This window comes from Vanellus vanellus (assembly GCF_965231255.1).
Source record: "Vanellus vanellus genome assembly, chromosome: 4".
NCBI classification, from domain to species: Eukaryota; Metazoa; Chordata; class Aves; order Charadriiformes; family Charadriidae; genus Vanellus; species Vanellus vanellus.
Window position 1 is genome coordinate 42734961 of NC_138909.1, and position 19226 is coordinate 42754186.

The 19226-nt window shown below is 38.7% G+C and overlaps 1 protein-coding gene across 1 annotated transcript in view; it reads right to left on the reverse strand.

Moving 5' to 3' along the window:
• The window catches only part of SH3RF1 (SH3 domain containing ring finger 1), a gene marked incomplete at its 5' end in the record, with an annotated part of 87887 nt that overhangs the window by 29990 nt on the left and 38671 nt on the right, over positions 1-19226 (reverse strand). Inside the window, 2 exons of the mRNA XM_082482958.1 lie at positions 2704-2799; positions 4170-4445. Coding sequence (XP_082339084.1) covers positions 2704-2799; positions 4170-4445 — 372 coding nt within the window. The remainder of the gene's footprint in view (positions 1-2703; positions 2800-4169; positions 4446-19226) is intronic.

A 19226-nucleotide genomic window follows, 5' to 3' on the forward strand; every position in this document is an offset into this window, starting at 1 on the left:
TATTTTTCTAGTTGTTCTGTTGAGTGCCAAATAACTTGTAAAAATTTAAGCACTTTTCAGATTTGGAGCATGTTTATTAAGTGATAAACCACTGTACCCAGAACTGTATTCCACATAGAAAAATTCTAATACTGTCTGTTTAGTTCTGATTAATCATTCTCTTTGGAACAGAGATAAACATAAGTTTTATGAACTTCATCATACTTTTTCTAGACTCACTGCATTTTATTTCATCACTGTGCAAGAACCTGGTTGACCTGCTTTTAATGCAAGCACATTGAAATTACATCAGTCAAAAGTCTAGTAATTTAGATACGTTAATCAGGTCTTATGCTAGTAAAACTAAAAGGTTTGTTTGGTTTTAGCACTTCTTAGAAAATAGAATTTCATTTTTTGCAATGTTTTGCATTATTTATTTTTCATTTACAGACACAAGTAATTATTTCATGGTGCTATTTGTCTACAGATAAAGATGTAATGTTTTGTGACTCAGTTAACAAACTATACTTTTAATGGAATCACTATTAAAATTCCTCTCAAAATGTTTCAGTCTTCGCTTTTGTTATTACCACAAATTTATTAAGTGAAAGCAATATAAAAGAATAGAGCAGACAAGAATTATCAAGTCATAAAATGTTCCTCAAGGTAAAAAAGTTGTCCTCAAATATAATCAGAATTTTTCATGGACTTCAACATATCTGAAGTTTATCCTGTGACCTCACCATACAAGATACATCACAAGTATCAGACCTATACTATAGAATAAACATCACAGACTACACTTATTTTAAAGTCAACGACTTCAGCAAATCTCCAGTAAAGGCAGCTACTAATTCACATAAAAAAAAAAAAAAAGAAAAAGAAAAAAAGGAGAAAAAAGGATGGACTAACATACAAAAGGCAAAGATATGTCTGTCATTATGACAAAAAATAGGCAATGATTACAGAATTGGGAAATAGAACAAAAAACACCATATAAAAAATACCTCAAAAATATGAATTACTTCTCACCTTCGGTGTCTTTAATAACAACATACATAAGGATGGTTTGTATAAACTGCATATTTTCTAGAACAACAGTTATATAATCTCAGAAAGCAGGTATTTCAAAATTCAAATCGATGGTTTCTGCAGATCTCACTGCTCTTCACCACAGCATGTTTTGGTTTAGTTTAAACTGAAAAAAAAACCCCACCTATCTGATCTGAAATATCTCTTTGGGTATTATTTACTGTTCTAGATTTCTCATATCATTTTAGTGGGGATTTGCGAGTGTATGCTTGTGCCTGTTCTAAAAGGGTTAATTGAAGATACATTTTCTTAGTTGGTGGAATTTGTCTGAAAATACCAACAGTGAAATACATTTATGTTAAAAATTATATTCAGTCACACATTTTTTTCAAGATTATATCTCCATTTTGCAAACTTTTCTAGAGATGGAAACAGAGTTGTTAGCTAAATAGCTAGCCCAAGTGGCAGCCCTGGAAAGGGCTTTTTCTAACTAGGCTAAGTCAAGTGATTTAACTTTAAAACGCACTACAAAAAACCTTTACTGGCTGAACTGAAGGGCAGTTAATTGCAAGGAGCTAGGAATGAATAGCCAGGGGCAATAACTTCTTAAATTGGCTTTTAAAAACTTCTTAAACTGAAGCCAGAATTGCACTAACCAAGTTAAAACCCCTTTGGTTTTGTTGTTTTTTCAGCCATGCGAAAATTTCTATCTCCAGATACACAGATCCTTACAACAACCTATAAAAATGAATACACATATTTTCCCTTTTTAAAAAAAAAATAAATTCAATGTTGGTTGAATACGGTCATTTTTTAAGAAGTACTCAAACCATCAGCACATTCAGAAACTGAATTAATAAAACCTGACTTTATTCTTAGTATGGTTACACATTTCTTCTGTGGTACATATTTCTCATCCCACAGGTAACGTGAAAAGACTTTTTTCTTTCATCATTCTGCCTCATTTATTTAAATAAAATCTCGTCTGTGGGAGAAGTGTATCTTACCAAGTACCCATAGGATACCTATCAGAAAAAGACAAACATTATTCCAAACCTCTGTATCTTTCAGTAATGCAAATTTTAACAATCATTGTTGCAGCTGTACACACTGTTCTTAATCACCTATGTCCTTCCATACAGAAGATATAGCTTTCAACTCTTAAACTTTTAAAGGCTGGGGAAACTTTCTCACTGTAAATTGTCATTTCATATAAGAAATGCAGGAAGATACAGAAAATTTTATATAAGCATCTTTTGGATGTAGAAGTCAATGCTTTACCTGCCTGCATTCTCTGACTTTCTAGTTGTGCTAATTTGGTTTTGAGAGACAGGTATTAGGGACAGTGCAAAGCTTACTATCCCTCTGACTTGCCGATTGCTTTCATTTTGCAGTTAAGTGTGGTTTGTGATTGACGGCATGACTCCAGTGTTAACAACACTGTCTCCAAATACTTTCATTCCAATTCCATTCAATGAAAACAGGTATCAAACAGCTAAGTAAAAATCACTGGTTTAATTGCTGAGGTAATTAACTCTCCCAGACTAAGCACACAGATCTTGAATTAATTTAGGTCTAAGACTATTTATATCTCAGGTTATTTTAGAATCATCACCAGTACTGATTATTTTTCCTTTTAGAAAATGAAATACACAGTGTGCACAACCTTACTGAGGGCCCAACTTTACTCACCTCAACATACGAAATTGGAAATATTCCTATCTTGTCAGCCAGCATTCCTTCTGCCCAGTTTTCATCCACGCGGCGAATTACAGTCAGAACATCATCCTGTGTGAACATGCAGTGATTATGTCTCCCAGCTCTAATTAAACTTCTAATTTAATTTCCCTCCATAAGGCATGGGTAATCAGAGAGGCGGCACATGGACATGAATCGCAGAGAAGGCACTCTAACAGGAACATGCTGCTTTTGGGGTTGAAGTCGGTTCCAGCTAGTCCTTTCCCTATTTCGCCAGAGTTCAGCTAACTGTCCACAGCTAATCTCAGCCATCTGACTTTGTCCTTAGTGCCAGACTTCCTGCGGTGTTTCAGTTCATGGTATTCATCAGCCCCCCTTTAAGTCCTTGGCATTAATCAACAGAACCGCAATCTTTTTCCTTCTCAACTGACTCATTACCTAGTCTTCCCTAGGTGTTGCTTTTCTACTTAAGTTCTAAAGAACACTGGTAAGCGATACGATTTCTTTCACATCTACGTGGAGCATTTGGATTAGATACAGTTTTGAGTATGTTACATAAAAAAAAGGATTTACATGCACATTAAACATTGTTGTCGCTTATACTGAGATACCTAATTGCTTCCTATGGAAGTTAAAATATTTGGAAACATATATGCTTACTCAAGCGAGACAGCAGATTTAAAAAAAGCAAACAACAGTTTTCCAACTATTAATTAAAATATGCAAGCTAATGCAAATCATTCTCAACAGTATTGTTCTATGCTGTAATATTAACCATTGTCTCTCCACATGGTGATATCTTTCCTTTTTAGAATTTTAGCCATCCTTTTCATTTTTAACAGGCAAGAAAAGTGATTAGCTCACAGTTGATCTTGTGACATTTTTGTGCAATTTGATAAACTAAAGAATCAGAAACTAAAAAAAAGGAACAGCTCTGATTCCTGTTAAAACTCTGTATCATCATGTGCCTTGCAAGACAGAAAATTAATTCCAATAGAAGCAAATAAGAAGAAACATCATATTTTCTAAAAGGCAATTAGTAATATTATAGAATTACAAAGTTTAGTAGTACTTTGTGTCCAGTATGTATATCCTAAAAATGTCACTTACTAAATGCAAAGCTGAAAATAGTACCAAATTCAACAATTTCAAATGAGTGTTTCTTAAGAAGATGGAACACTTTTAATTCGTAACATAGGTTATTTCTCATAAATTAAGAAAATTACTACTGCAATTATAAAAAATTGCATTCTCAAAAATAAAACCTCAGAGAAATTATACATAATTTAGGAAGAGAAGGAAGGCAAAACTAATCAACATAGGAGAAATACCTGCAGAATTACTTGCCCTTTTCATATTTGTGCAGCTCCATTAAAAAAAAACGCAGACAAGAATACAGAACAGTCTTATTATTTCTTACCCAAGTGAATGAAATTATTCAAAAAATATTCTGTTTTTACCTTTGCAAATGGTAAACAGTCTTTATCTGCTTCCTTGTCTTTAACTTCAAAGTCATAAAGTGCTTTGCACTGAGGCGGAGGTTGAGGTAAAGGTTTAATAATTTGAACAAAATTGGTAGGAAAAAAGCCATGGATGCCATTGACTTCTCCATGATACCAATTTTCATCCACCTGTCGACGCAAAATGATGATGTCTCCTTTACTGAATTTAAGATCTCCAGGTTCTTTTCCCTCGTAGTTATACAATGCTTTGGCACATGGTAACTGAGGTACACCCTAAAGAAGAAGAAGAAAAAAAAAAAAAGTCACTAGAATTAGGTAAGTATTACTAATTAGAATTTATATTACATTCTTTGGGAGACTATGAATGAAACTGTATCAAATTGCAAAGTAAAATTAAATACAATAAAATTATTTTATTGCAATGTTTCTACTGATTTTACCCAAACACGTAGGAAGAGTTTCAATTCTCAGTCTTAACATCTCCCAAAATTTCATTATGATTTTCAGTAATGCTACAATGTTGCTAAACACAAGAGAGGCAAAACCCCATAATACTTTAACCCTCATGTACTAGTTCACTAAGCCTAAACATTAAAAAAAACCCCAAACAAACTTGAAAGTATCTTGATTTGAGAGATGTGACAGAAAAATGCTGCAAGAAAATGCAGCACTAGAATAACAAATTTTCTGTAAGACCTTTAAGGCATGTTTTCTGCCTGACTGTCTTCTTATTTTCCTCACCTTATTTATTTCAGAGAATGCTAAGGATGAGGACATAAGGGAGGTGTTTCCCAGCCTGAAAAACAAATCTCCCTTTATTAAAGGTGAGATATTTAATCCTGGGACAACCCCTTTAATTTAATTATTTATTTAAAAGCATAGCTAAAAAGAATTACTGGAACAAAACCCAAAACTGTTGAAGGTCTATCCTTGGGTCTTCTTCAGTTGATTCCTCCATAATATCTCAAAACTATAGGTCATTGGTGCTGGTCTCGAATGCATGTCAGAAGGATTACAATATAATACTCTGCCACCCTCCTTTGTATACGCTGCAGGTATTACTTTTAATTGCTCAGTCCGTGTCTCCACATTTTGCAAGAGTGAGCCATAAAACTCTACAATTCTAGTATTAGGGCTACTGCCTTCAAAACTCTCTTTTCTCTCTAACTAGAGGGGAGCTCACTCTGCTAATGATGCAAATGGCAATAACCTGCATTACTAAGACAGTCTTTCCAATGCAAAGATAGCATTTAGAGTCAACTGGAACACAGTATTTCACGTCTTTAATGCCATCCCTTACGGAAAAGGCAAATTTTAATGCAATTCAATATTGACGATATTATTCACCATGTGGTATGTCTCTACTCTCAAGTATTCTACCAGCTCAGCTTGTAAATTGGAGTTGCACTTGGAATATCTCAACAGATACACACACAATGCAAGGAAGTTGTCAGAAGGAATTACTACTTTGAGTCTGTCTCACTGGGCAGAAGGCAGAGTGCTTGACAATTTATTTCCCATTTTTGTCTTCCAATAGAAACCATTAGAAACCATTTTGTATGGACATCTTTAATTTTTCTGTATGATTTTATAAACAGATTAATAATTTCATGAATGGATAAATATCTTAAAGATTAGCTTATTGGTATAGAAAGAAAATTATTCAAACAGTTAAAGGAAAACCATATGCATATACATAGGTACATACATTTACATATGAATACAGGAAAAATCAGTTCATTCTATTGCTTCTGGGATGGGTACTAAAACTATTATATTAGCAGGATCCATGCAATTGTTCACAAAAACTGATGATCTTCAGACTGAAGCAAATAATGTTTTTCTTCATGATCAAACTTAACTGCATCAGTGCAGAATGTAAACACCACTGGCATACTCTCTATAAACCTAGATAGGGAAAAAGACTAAGACATCAACTGCAGAATTTGCGGGCCTCAACTGATTGAAGGGGCAATTCATGGCCACAATAGAAGAATTTAAAAAAATACTGTAGATACGTGTTTTTTAGTCCTATGTGCTCTCTGCAGAGTAAACAGACAGAATGGAGAAAGCAGTCAGTGTAGATGCAGTACGGACAACTGCAGAGAGAGAATTCAGGGGGAGAGGGCAGGCTGGAAGCAAAAAGAAACACACCTCTACACAAGAGAGGAAACACTGCTCACTTATCCACTTCCATCCCAATAACAAACAAATAAACAAAAAAATATTACAGCCCTTCAGTGATTACAAGCCAAAGAACTACTTGGTAGAAAAAGCGCCCCAGGCAATTAGGGCTACTAGAAGAGATACTCATCTCCCTTGCACTGAGGGAACAGCTGGAGTTCTCCCAGGAATTGCCCTGTTATCCCAGGAGAACGCTTTCTATGTCCCCGTACTGAGGAAGAACTTTAATATCAGTTGTGTGTATAAAATACAGTTAGAAAAAACTGTATTTTTAAAAACAAATAAAAGCAAAATAAACCAGGAATGCCAACACAGCAGATCACATCAAAGTGATCAAACTCATCAATTAGTCATCATTTAATTGTTAGAACTTGATATTGCATTCATGCAGTTTATCACAAAGCCTCCCATGAACAGATCTTCACTCAAACATACAAACATCTGTTTATATTTTACAGGAATAATTTATATTTTACAGGAAGTTTCTACAAAGCTTGTTTCCCACGTTAAATAAAAACGGTTCCAGTCCATAATTTCAAACAGAACAAAGTTCAACAAAACACACACTTAGTTCTCAGTCAGACTGCCAGGGATTAAAGAGAAACGATTAAACTACTCGGAAGAGAAGTAAAGCCAATGCCTTTTCCTTCTGTCCCAGGGGGATGATGAAGCAAGAAGGAGCGGGTGCAATGGGGAGCACCGTTCTCAGTGGTACGGTATCATGGGCCCTCGAGCACTATCTTCACATTCCTCCTCCTCTGCGCAAGCTGGGAGCCGTGGCTCATGGCCGGTGCCTTCTGGGCCATCACGAGGAGCAGCCTTGGGCGGCTTCAGCCCCCCTTCTGCCCCTCCGGCTGTTCAGCAGGAGAGAAGGCCGTGAGGATACGCCGAGCCGGAGTTTACATTTCACTCCATGTCTCTCACTTGGCTAAACATGAAAGGAAGGCTTTGGAAGAAAAAATTTGCAGCCTGCCCTTAGGTTTACAGCTGCCGTTCACCCTGCCAGCTCTTTGAGAAAGCAACAAAAAAAACCCCCAACCTCAGACAAAAAACATTTTAAGGAAATTAAAATATAAAACCCAGAAAGACTCCACACAAAATAAGTTTCTTAGAATTATTTCCTCAGTCCTTATGCAAAATCCTTATGCAGAAATAGTTGAACTTCTAATGCTACTGCTGATATACGAACTAGTTAAAATGCATTTTTAGCTAAGGCACGGATATACATACATTTCACATGCCAGATTCCTTTAAAGAAAATAAAACAATATGCGATGACATCAAAACAAATGGCTCAACAAAAATATGGAAAAAATGCATATGCATTCGTATACATATGAGGCTTGGGTCCCTCAGATTCCTTCTCCAAACCCAGATATTTTGTCTCAGAAACCTACAGAATTAGCTTACAATTTTATACTTTGTCTTCAGACACCTTATTTCGAACTTTACTCCTATTTTTAATGGACAATATGCAACTGTATGTAGTTTTCATGAGCTTAATCCAAGAGAAACTTATGCCTGCACAGAAAAATGAGATCTGATTTCCTTCTTAAAAGGAGTTTCTGTGGCAGAAGCCCAAATATAAATATGCTTACACTGGCATAAACCACTGTACATTGTATAACTTACTGCACTCGGAGCACCAGCATAAGCTAAAGTAGCAAAAATAGTAAATCCCCTCCCAAGGAAATGAATGGAACAGATACTGGGTCATCTGCATCTCTGTTTCCTTCCAGGCTTACCCGGCTGCGGTGCTGCTGGTTGTCACTTTTCCAAGCAACCAAGCCCGGCTGCGAGACCGGGATGCGGCCTGGCTTTCCCTGTGAACCAGTCAGATTTACCCAGAATATCTACACAGTTGTCACCTGTTTGAGGTTTCCAGATACTGAGTGTCATCAAGAGGCCAGGAAGAAATCTTTTGACAGAAGTACTGCTTACGTTAGTAGTTGGTCAGTCAAAAAAGGATTTCTGAAAACCGTCTATGTGCAGAACCAAAGCACGATCAGCCTCCAAAAAAGTGGCCTGCTCGGGCACCTCATCAGCAGTTTTTATGCCTAGCTTTCCTAAACAACTTCTGCCTTCCCTTACAGAAAGTCTAAATCTGAAAGTTGCTATAATTTTGATCTGTGTTACAATAGGATCTTCAATAAACAACCGTTATTTGCAATTTTCTTATAAGTAAAGCCAGAAAAATTATTTCTCGTCATCTACCTTTTTTGCTGCTTTCCATACAGGCCCTAAATCAAACCAGCAGTCACATTAATAACCAGGACAAGATGAGAAACTATTACAAAATCTCTCTAATCACACAGCAATTCTAAGCACAGTAAGTCTAATGCTAGAGGTGCTTTTATCAGTCTTTTTTTTTTTTTTTTCCCCAAAAAAAACCCAACCCAGTGTTATAAGACACACTTGGTTGCCAATAAAAGTTGCCTTTACAAAAAGAAAGAAGCTTGTTAATACAGTGCAGCCAACTTGTTTGCAAGGCAGATTTGGGTTGAGTGACTTCTTTATGTGTACATTCCCCAGTAGATACAGGTATACCCAAGACTTCCTCTTCAGGCTCCTAGTCATTCCTAAATTTAAATAACAATATTGCTTCTTTTAATCTTCTAGTCCATTCTTTTTCATATTGTTGCCTCCTTGACTCAAATCTTTCAATTGCATGCTTTTTATTACTTTTTTCTTTTCTTAATCCGTTGCTTTCTTGCCTTCTTTGGCCTTTACGCTGTCCAGTCCCACATGCAAGAACATCCCATTTGGCACCTATAGGTTTTTCATGTTTCTTTCATCTTGCTGGCTCCAATACCTGTTTACAAGTCTTAATTTAAAGCCATCTGATCTGTCTAGTTCCATTTGCTTTGTTTCAGTCTCCTTTGTTCTTTCTGTACCTACATTTAAGTTTTCACATATTTTGAGACATGGAGCTTACAAAAATGCTTCACTGGAGACCTTCTGAAAATGATTATATTAAAAGATGTGTTTCCTTCAGTAGGATTTCCTTCTAAAGGAAGGAAACATGCTCCCTGTATTAAGCTATAGGTACATTGCTGTCGCCTGAACAAATTAAATACTCAGTTTTTCAGAACACACCAACCAAGAGGCGATAACATTTGAAACTAAGTCTCCCCATTTCTTTTCGAGTTCCAGAACACAAAGTGTCTCCATATTCCAAGAAGAATGTTAAAAGCTGGCTCCCTACATTTATTTTTCTCATCTAAGGAACAATACAAATAAGGTCACATTTGCTCAAAGAAAGGCTAACTCTAGCGTTATTAATCTGCATCTGATGCTAAATTCTTAATGGAATCTATTTTACATACTTCTATCATCAGAACTATCTTGAAAGACTGCTGAGGTCATCAGTGCAAACAAAATTATTTCTAGTTATAGGTTCCTGCTATCTGAATGATAAAAATGCAAGATATTTTTATGTCAGGAGGCTGTATCAGGTTGCCAGTATGCTGTAATAACCATAAAAACAAACCTTTGGTATCACCTGATATGAATTACTATTGCTCTGCTGAATACAGTGAAACAGTATTTTTTTATATGACAGTTCACTAGATTAAGGAAGTGAGCAATGTTAATGTTGGTAAGTATATTCACTTCTATGAGTTTCTAATGACATAGTCGTACTAAATGTCATTGTTCTCAGCACATGTAAAATAAATAACCACACATTTGACTTAAAATAGTAAAAAATTTGTAGTTGTTTTGAAATGCCATATTCAAATGTGGTTATTAGTTGCAGCTTGGTACAGTTTTTTTATTTTAATAAAAGTAGGAGAAGCTGTGCATCAAGAGGAAGCTAGCCAGCCAGGTTACCCTGATGAAAGAGACCAGTTTGAAACCTGTTTGTGTGTAACTTAACAGTGACCTGTATTTGAAGAAATCATTTTGAAGAAAGATTACTTTAGGAAACAATAGCACACAGGATAAAAACCACAATCAAGCCAACATATTTGTTATAATTTCGGAAAGGCTGAACAACTGCAATCAGTAAAAAAATGTAGGTTCTTGATAAATGAAGAAACGGGATAATATTTTAAAAATTATTTAACTCGACCATCAAGTTAAAATTTATTTAGTAGATCTGCAAAGCTTCTCTGCTACTAGCCATTACAGAACATGGTTAACTATTACACAATACGGTGAATTTTCTCTAATACTTATACATGATGACTAACACCAGTATTTGCTCTAGATGTAGTAGTGCATGACATATCAGAATACTCTTTATTAATAGGAATATTTCTTCACTGAAAGGGTTGTCAAGCTTTGGAACAGGCTGCCCAGGGAAGTGGTAGAATCGCCATCCCTGGAGGTATTTAAAAGACATGCAGACACGGTGCTGAGGGACACGGTTTAGGGGTGGACTTGGCAGTGTTTGGTTAATGGTTGGACTCCATGATCTTAAAGATCCCTTCCAACCCAGACAATTCTATGATTCCAGGTTTCAGTCATTTAACTCAGGTTGAAATGCCAAGCATTCCTACAGCCCTTTGCCTGACTCTTTTGAGGACTTTATCAGTTAACTTTGCTCTTTGTAACTTGCAGGAAAAACTTCACACCACAGCCTCAGAAAAACCCAGTAGTTTGTAATAGAAGGGTAGCTCCTCTCCTCATGTAAACAATTTTTATGTGTTTTTTTTTGAGGTAAACTATCAATGACCTACTTAAAGTAGCCAGTTTATGAAAGTCCTTTCTGCTTCCTCTGTCTCAACAGCTTTGGAAGAAAACATCTTGGAATTTTTTATTGTCTGATGTCAAGAAATAAATACAAGGTTGCTTAATATGAGCAACTTGCTCCCACAAAGTTGTTTTGAAATTAAAAGCTGGAATACAGGAGAATGAAAGGAATTTAAAAATGTTGCCTTCAGGCCTAAGCACTCAGACTAATAATATGGAAGGTTAGAAAGGGACATTTACAAAGCTTTCCAAAGGCACCTAGCCCACTCCCTTTCTTTGCAGTACCTGTGGTTTTGAAAACTTTTTTTTTTTTTTTTTCAAATAGAAAGTGTCTTCAGAATGCCACCTTCTTTCCTTTGCCTATCCAAAATGGAAAGTTCTCAGCTACTTACTTTTCCAAGGTTTGTTAAGTAAAGAAAATTTTGAACACTTTCCACTAAACCCTCAAAAGAACTAAACAAGTAAGTAAAAAATAGGAAAAAATGGAGGCGAGAAAATAATTACATCCTGCACACTGCATGTTTCCAAATATTTTAACTGTATGCACTTCTGTAGCCTTCCCTTTTTACTCTGCATTTTAGTTTCCACATAAACTGGAAATTACCGATCTTTGGCATCCTTTGGCTGATCCCCAAATTCATACATATCCTTCTCATCAGGAAGTCACTCTCCCTGTCAAAAGCCATATAGGCAACTGCTTAAAGAACCAAATAATTAATTCCCAAGCAAGAGGTGTGCCATTCTGAGCTCGAAGTCCATATTAAATACAATTTTTCACATAAACCCAGAATACTCTTCTTTCCCATTGGCTTAGTGGGAAGCAGCTAGAGATGCCACGGGCCTTTGCATACCCTTCCATAATCAAATAAAGTATCAATAATGCAACTGTTACAATATGAAATCTGAAACTACTTTTATCAGTCACCAGGAAGAAAAAAAAAAAATCAATCCAACAAAATATTCGCAAAAGATCTTGCTGTAATTTCTAGAGCCAGTACGGCAGACATATTTTACATGACAGCCCATGAGAATTTCTGCAATATATGCAGTAGTTGATGAAGATGTAGAAGCACAGTCAACAGCAGCCCCAGAGAAAGAAGAATCTTGCAATGCTAAGAAACAACTCCCTTCTTTTGTTTAATACAGTCTCTTTTATTTTTTTCTGAATACATTAACACAAAATCTCATTGTATTAGAAAGGAAAAAGGAGTCTACATAACCCTACAGGATATTGCTAACACCTAGAGAAGATCCTATTATTAATGTGGTACACATGGTTGTGCTATGCTGAAGAAACAAAAGTAAGAAACACACAGAAATATTTATGTCGTCTACCAGTCTTAATATGGCTAACCAGAACACCTACCTTCTCTTTCACTTTTGCATGAAACATAAGACATCCATATTGAAAAAAGTCAATCTATTTTACTGTCTGCATTTAAAACTCTCTTACAAATCCGCACTTTACAACACCGCTTTCCAAAACACATTCTGTTTGCTCACTTTAAAAAAAGTTCAACTACTTAGTGCAGAAGATGCGAACATTTGGTTTATCAACAAAGCACTGGAACACAGGAGGCCCTGTCCTTACTTCAGGGAGCTGATATTTTAAACACAACTATCAAAAAAAGCTCCAGAGGGTTTATCAACAATGTAAAAATTTAGGAGTAATGTTCTGTATTGTTCTAAAGGTTTTTACACTTTCAAAATGAACATAAACAAGCTTCCCTCACTGTGATGTGAAAATGAGTATGTTTACTTGTTGCACCAAGAAAAGGAGAGGGAATTACAGGTGAGAAGACAGACTGAAAAAATTGAAAAGAATAAATGAGAAATGAGATTGCCAAGAGCAAACTCTTACCGCGCTTTGAAGGTGAGGAGTTTGAACACGATACAGAAGGAGCAAAGCCAGCAAATGACTCTGAACAAGGGAGTGACTTGGTAAGATTACTCTTGGTGAGATCAGCATGAAGAAACATTCCTTTAATCTCTCAAATACTTTGCTGCTAAAAATTGGGCAATGGGAAAACACAGAGTTGCAAATGAAGAGGTTGCTGCATTTTTTGATGAAAACCTATCAGGGTTGACAGGCGTGACTTTTTATCTGAGCATGCTTTGCTTTCCATTATAGAATCATAGAACAGTTTAGGTTGGAAAGGACCTTGAAGATCATCGAGTTCCAACCCCCCTGCCATAGGCAGGGACACCTCCCACTAGACCGGGTTGCCCAAGGCCACGGCCAGCCTGGCCTTGAACACCTCCAGGGATGGAGCCTCAACAACCTCGCTGGGCAACCTGTTCCAGTGCCTTACCACCCTCAAAGTAAAAAACTTCCTCCTAATGTTTAATCTGAACCTGCCCTCTTCCAGTTTAAAGCCATTCCCCCTCGTCCTATCGCTACATGCCCTAGTAAAAAGTCCTTCCCCAGCTCTCCTGTAGGCCCCCTTTAGGTACTGGAAGGCTGCAATAAGATCCTTCCAGAGCCTTCTCTTCTCCAGGCTGAACAGCCCCAACTCACTCAGCCTCTCCTCATAGGAGAGGTGCTTCAGCCCTCGGATCATCCTCGTGGCTCTCCTCTGGACATGCTCCAGCAGGTTCATGTCCTTCTTATGTTGGGGACTCCAGAGCTGGAGGCAGTACTCCAGGTGGGGTCTCACGAGAGTGGAGTAGAGGGGCAGAATCACCTCCTTTGACCTGCTGGCCACACTTCTGATGCAGCCAAGGATACGGTTGGCCGCCTGGGCTGCGATCACACATTGCTGGCTCATGTTGAGCTTCTCGTCAATCAGCACCCCCAGGTCCATGTCCCCAGGGCTGCTCTCCAGCCATTCCCCGCCGAGCCTGTATTTGTGCTTGGGATTGCCCTGACCCAGATGTAGGACCTTGCACTTGGCCTTGTTGAACTGCATGAGGTTGGCTTGGGCCCACCTCTCCAGCCTGTCCAGGTCCCTCTGGATGGCATCCCTCCCCTCCAGCGTGTCTACCTCACCAAACAGATTGGTATCATCGGCAAACTTGCTGAGGGTGCGCTCGACCCCACTGTCCATGTAATTGACAAAGATGCTGACCAGTACAGGCCCCAGTATCTACCCCCGAGGAACGCCACTCGTCACTGCTCTCCACTTGGACATCGAGCCGTTGACCGCAACTCTTTGAGTGCGACCATCCAGCCAGTTCTTTATCCACCGAGTGGTCCATTTGTCGAATCCATGTCTCTGCAATTTAGAGACCAGGATATCGTGTGGGACAGTGTCAAACGCTTTGCACAAGTCCAGGTAGATGACATCAGTTGGTCTTCCCTTGTCCACTGCCACTGTAACCCCTTCGTAGAAGGCCATCAAATTTGTCAGGCATGACTTGCCCTCGGTGAAGCCATGCTGGCTGTCACCAATCATCTCCTTGTTTTCTACGTGCTTCAGCAGAGTTTCCAGGAGGATCTGCTCCATGATCTTGCCAGGCACAGAGGTGAGACTGACTGGCCTGTAGTTCCCTGGGTCTTCCTTGTTTCCCTTTTTGAAAATAGGGGTTAAGTTTCCCCTTTTCCAGTCAGGAGGAACCTCGCCAGGCTGCCACAACTTCTCAAATATGATGGCTAGTAGCTTTGTGACTTCATCTGCCAGTTCCCTCAGGACCCGCGGATGTATCTCATCAGGTCCCATGGACTTGTGCACCTTCAGGCTCCTCAGGTGGTCTCGCACTTGATTTTCACCTACAGTGGGTGGTTCTCCATTTTCCCAATCCTCGTCTTTGCATTCTGTGTCGTGGGCAGTGTGGCTGCAGTCCTTGCCAGCGAAGACTGAGGCAAAGTCATTGAGTACCTCAGCTCTGTCTCTGTCCCAGGTAACCAGTTCTTGCGTTTCCTTCCAGAAAGGGTCCACGTCTTCCCTAGTCTGTCTTTTCTCACTGACATACTTAAAGAAGGATTTTTTGTTTGTTTTGATGTCCCTGGCCAGATGTAGTTCTATCTGGGCTTTAGCTTGTCTAACCCGATCCCTGGCTGCTCGAACTATTCCTCTGTATACCTCCCAGACTACCCGTCCCTGTTTCTACTCCCTATAGGCCTCCTTTTTCCTTTTGGTCATGTCCAGGAGCTCTTTGTTCATCCATGCAGGCCTCCTGGCTTTTCTGCCTGCCTTCCTCTTTGTAGGGATGCATTGCTCCTGAGCTTGGAGGAGGTGGTCCTTGAATATTAACCAACTTTCTTGGACCCCCCTTCCCTCCAGCGCTTCATCCCATGGCACCGCACCAAGCAGATTCTTCAAGAGGCCAAAGCTAGCTCTCCCAAAGTCCAGGGTGGTCAGCCTGCTGTGCACCTTCCTCGCTGCCTCGTGGATCTCAAATTCGACCATTTCATGATCAGTACAGCCCAGGCTACCCTATGATCAAGTGTTAATGTATTCCCTGCCAAAACAGTGCTAGGTCTCAAATTAAAACAACCCTGCAAATGATACTAAAAAAAAAAAAAAAAAAAAAAGTAACCACACACAGCTCTCCTAAATGAATTTGATTTTAAATTTCTGAGAGAGCATCTGACATTCTACTACCTGCTGAGAAAGTGGTTTTAGGTTTATTTTCCGTCACTTCCACTATTTTCTAGATGTTCAGGTGCTTGTCCAACCTTCTGGATGAACACAACATCACTGTCACACATTCTTCTGAGGTATTCCCTACAAGCCCTTGTTGCCAGGATCTGGAGGTACTTTCACTAAGCTTGATTTAGGACTGGTACCATGTCCTCCCTCTCCCAAAACACCCTCACTCCCTTAAAATTCTTTTGGAATCAATTTAATTCCTTTAATATCCTAACTTCAAACAGCCCCTTGCCAACTGCAGAAAAGAAAAGGTGCTAATTTTAGCTGTCACCGTACTATACACAAACATACCTCCACTGCATTCACAGAGTAAACAACAAACTCCATTTGCAATTTATTTTCACTTATCCTTTAAAATTTTTCATGCCTCACAACTTCCTGGAATATCTATTTTTTTTCCAAAACATTTTTACGGTACTCTACTTGAAGCAGCTGGTCGGCTTTTTGAAAAGGCAACTAATCCTAGCTGAAATTATGCATTTTTTGCAAGATAAATGTTCCTGTATGCTCTTTATTATAACAAAAGAGCTGAGCGAGCCAGAAGAATGCTACGTTAACATTTATCTCTTGTGCCGTGACAAGCTGGAGTTTGCACCTCCCAGTTATTTCAGCCAGACTGTAAAAGTAGACAAACAGCCTGGCGCAAATGAGCCTTCTGCTCAGTGCAGTACTGCTTGAACAGGCCTGAACCCATAACGCCTACAGAGTACTATGCTTCACATTTCATATTGCTCAAAGCAGTACATTTTAGCATAAAAGTATTAGTGTAGAAAACAAAATTCATCCGCATCTTGAGTTTATCAGGTCTGAATTAGGTGGTGGACATTTCCTAGCCATATCTGGCACCACATCACTCCCCTCTGCTGCCACCGTACCTTTATAAGCCCTTCCCGTCAGATCTCCGTAACCTCCCCAGCCTCCGTTCTGCCTGAGCTTTGCCTTTCTTAATTCCATATCTACATGCCCAGTGTTTCTAAATTTCTCTGGCATCACCCATCCCCACTCCCATGTTCCCTACGCTTCCTTTCTGCAAGGGAGCTCAGTGAGGAGCTCCCCACTTTGCCGGCCCAGCCCTCCTGCAAGCCCACCCCACGGCCCCCCCACCTCCAGCCATCCCTGCCCCTGAAGATGATTTAGCTCTCCTGAGGCCCAACATGACTCTGCTCCTTAACTGGCAAACAAATTTCCAGCCATATGTGACTATTTGTCTGTCAAGCAGTGCAGAAAACCATATATCCACCTGTTTATGTTAATTAGCCCCTTACCCCATTAAGAGTTGCCACTGCTTTTAGGTGGGAGCTAATATTTAAGGTGTCAACGTCAGCTACTCCAGCAGATCTTATCCAAGTTTTCTCCCAAGTTGCCCAGCTCTAGACTGCCCTTCACTGTACAGGAGTACTTAATTTTTATTAAAACTATCAACTCAAATATAGCAAAATCTCTCATTATTTTAATTCTACCGTCAGATGCAGGGAGAGTTGCATAAGGAGTCCACAAAGTAGAATTAGATATTTCAGGACAGACAGGAAAGGATTTTCCCTTTTGCTCACAAATGCAGTTGTTTATCCAAGAAGTTTTATTTTGTTTTTGAGCATGACGGGTGAAGAATGGTTAGAAATGCTAGGCAATAGAGGCTTGCACTGAAAGGATAACCTGTTCGCTTCTCGGTATTTTACCACAGAAAAACTACCGGAACTTAGGTCCAGGGAGGTCTAGTTGGTCTGAGCTTGCTTACAGAAGTTCTACTTCTCTAGTCCACTTGCACCGGTGACATTATATTATTAGTTGGTTACAACAAACCAGATTTCACCCTGCCACAGAAACTAGAGGCATGTCAACTACTTAAATGAATGCTCTTTCAGCAACTGTGTTTGCATTCACAGCAGACGGAAGAGGAAATTTGAAAGTAACAACTTGATCATCACTATGCTGTTGTAACACAGATTATATCTCCTGTTTACAGATGATTTCATCAGGAAATCTTCCCCCATCTTTTTTTGCATTTGGTAGACACTGCCTCAAAATGATAAGCTTTGAGTATTATATGCAGAAAGCCCCTTCTTCCCTTCTTGAAAGTAGTCCTCTATTTCAAGATACACATCCTTTCTACTTCAAACAACAATTTAATAGCAATTCTATCCTGTTGTGATATGAGTCTTCCTAAAAGCCCTTTGCCTCTCCAAACGTTATGAGAACCTTGTAGTCATTTTGTAAAACAACATGTGAAGTATCTCTTGGACTTGTACAGCAATTTACCAGTCTCTATCTAGGAAAAACAAGTTTATACAACGTTTGGGATTTTTTTCTTTTCTCAAGTATTTGGAGAAGTTAAGGAAGGTAATTTTCTTCCATTTTTCTATGATATAAACACAAAAGAAACAATCAATTCTTTTATCCAGTTCAATGAAAATGACAATTTTCCTTCCCCAACAAAGGGGGATGAAAATATATACTTCTATATAATGATTTTAATGAAGTAGCTATATGTATGATGACGTTTAATAAGTAGTATATCCTTCTACATATTTTTTCCATTTTGGAGCAGTCTTAAAGTATATGAACTGCACTACATTTTGATGAAACTGAAATGGAAGATGTGCTCCAGCACTGACCTACTGTTCCAACATTCCCTGGAATCAGAGTAGAGTCCAGTCAGAGTATTACCTCTGAAAAAACAGAGGCTGTGACCACCAGGTCCTCAGCAGCCACTGTTTTTCTTCTATTTATCCATTCCCACTGCATATTACTTGCTAATAGAGATATAGCCAAAGCTTTCCCAACTTAAAAGAATTTTTTAGTCCTCGGGTTGTAAAATGTGCCATGATCTCAATGTTTTCTTTGAAATAATTAAAGCAGTTCTCACTCCAGCCAGGTTAATCTCACTAGAAATTTATTCCATGAAAGTTAATTCCCTGATATCCAGACAGATTTTTTTTTTCCCCCCAAACCTGCCTCCTAAGGATTGTAAAACTGCTCAGGTAAAATCACTAATAACAAGAAGGGACTAGATATCAGAAACTCTTTTGCAGGAGATAGAAAGCTCCTCCACAGGGTTGACACCATGCACTTCTTGAGCAATTTTAACATCTAAAACTTTAAGGAGCCTGTCAGCTCCTACTGCACAAGGACCTCCTGCCTTTGAGACTCCACAGTAAGCAAATTAATAACCACCTACTGACATTAACAGGGAATGCACAGAATAATTACGTTCCACAAATAAATTCTCAAGAACAACTTACAAGAAGTACAACTTTCTCATTTAGATAAAAAGTATTTTAATTACGCGGTTCAATCGTAATGCATTATTACGGGAAAGCACTCTTTTGGAGCCAAGAGTTAAGAATCAGATAGGCTAATGAAAGGCAGACGGCTCTTTAATTCTCTCTCTTAACTATTCATGCTACTAAACTGGTTGAGATACATTTGGAAAGCAGAATTCAGTCATGCTGCTTCAGAGTTCTCCGATTGAGACTCCGGCAAGGCCTGGTGGAAGACAACTCCTCAAGCAGGACACTCAAATAAACCGAGACTCCACCACTTTTTGTCGCATTAGTAGGAAAGCCTGCACCTTAAGGTCCACCAC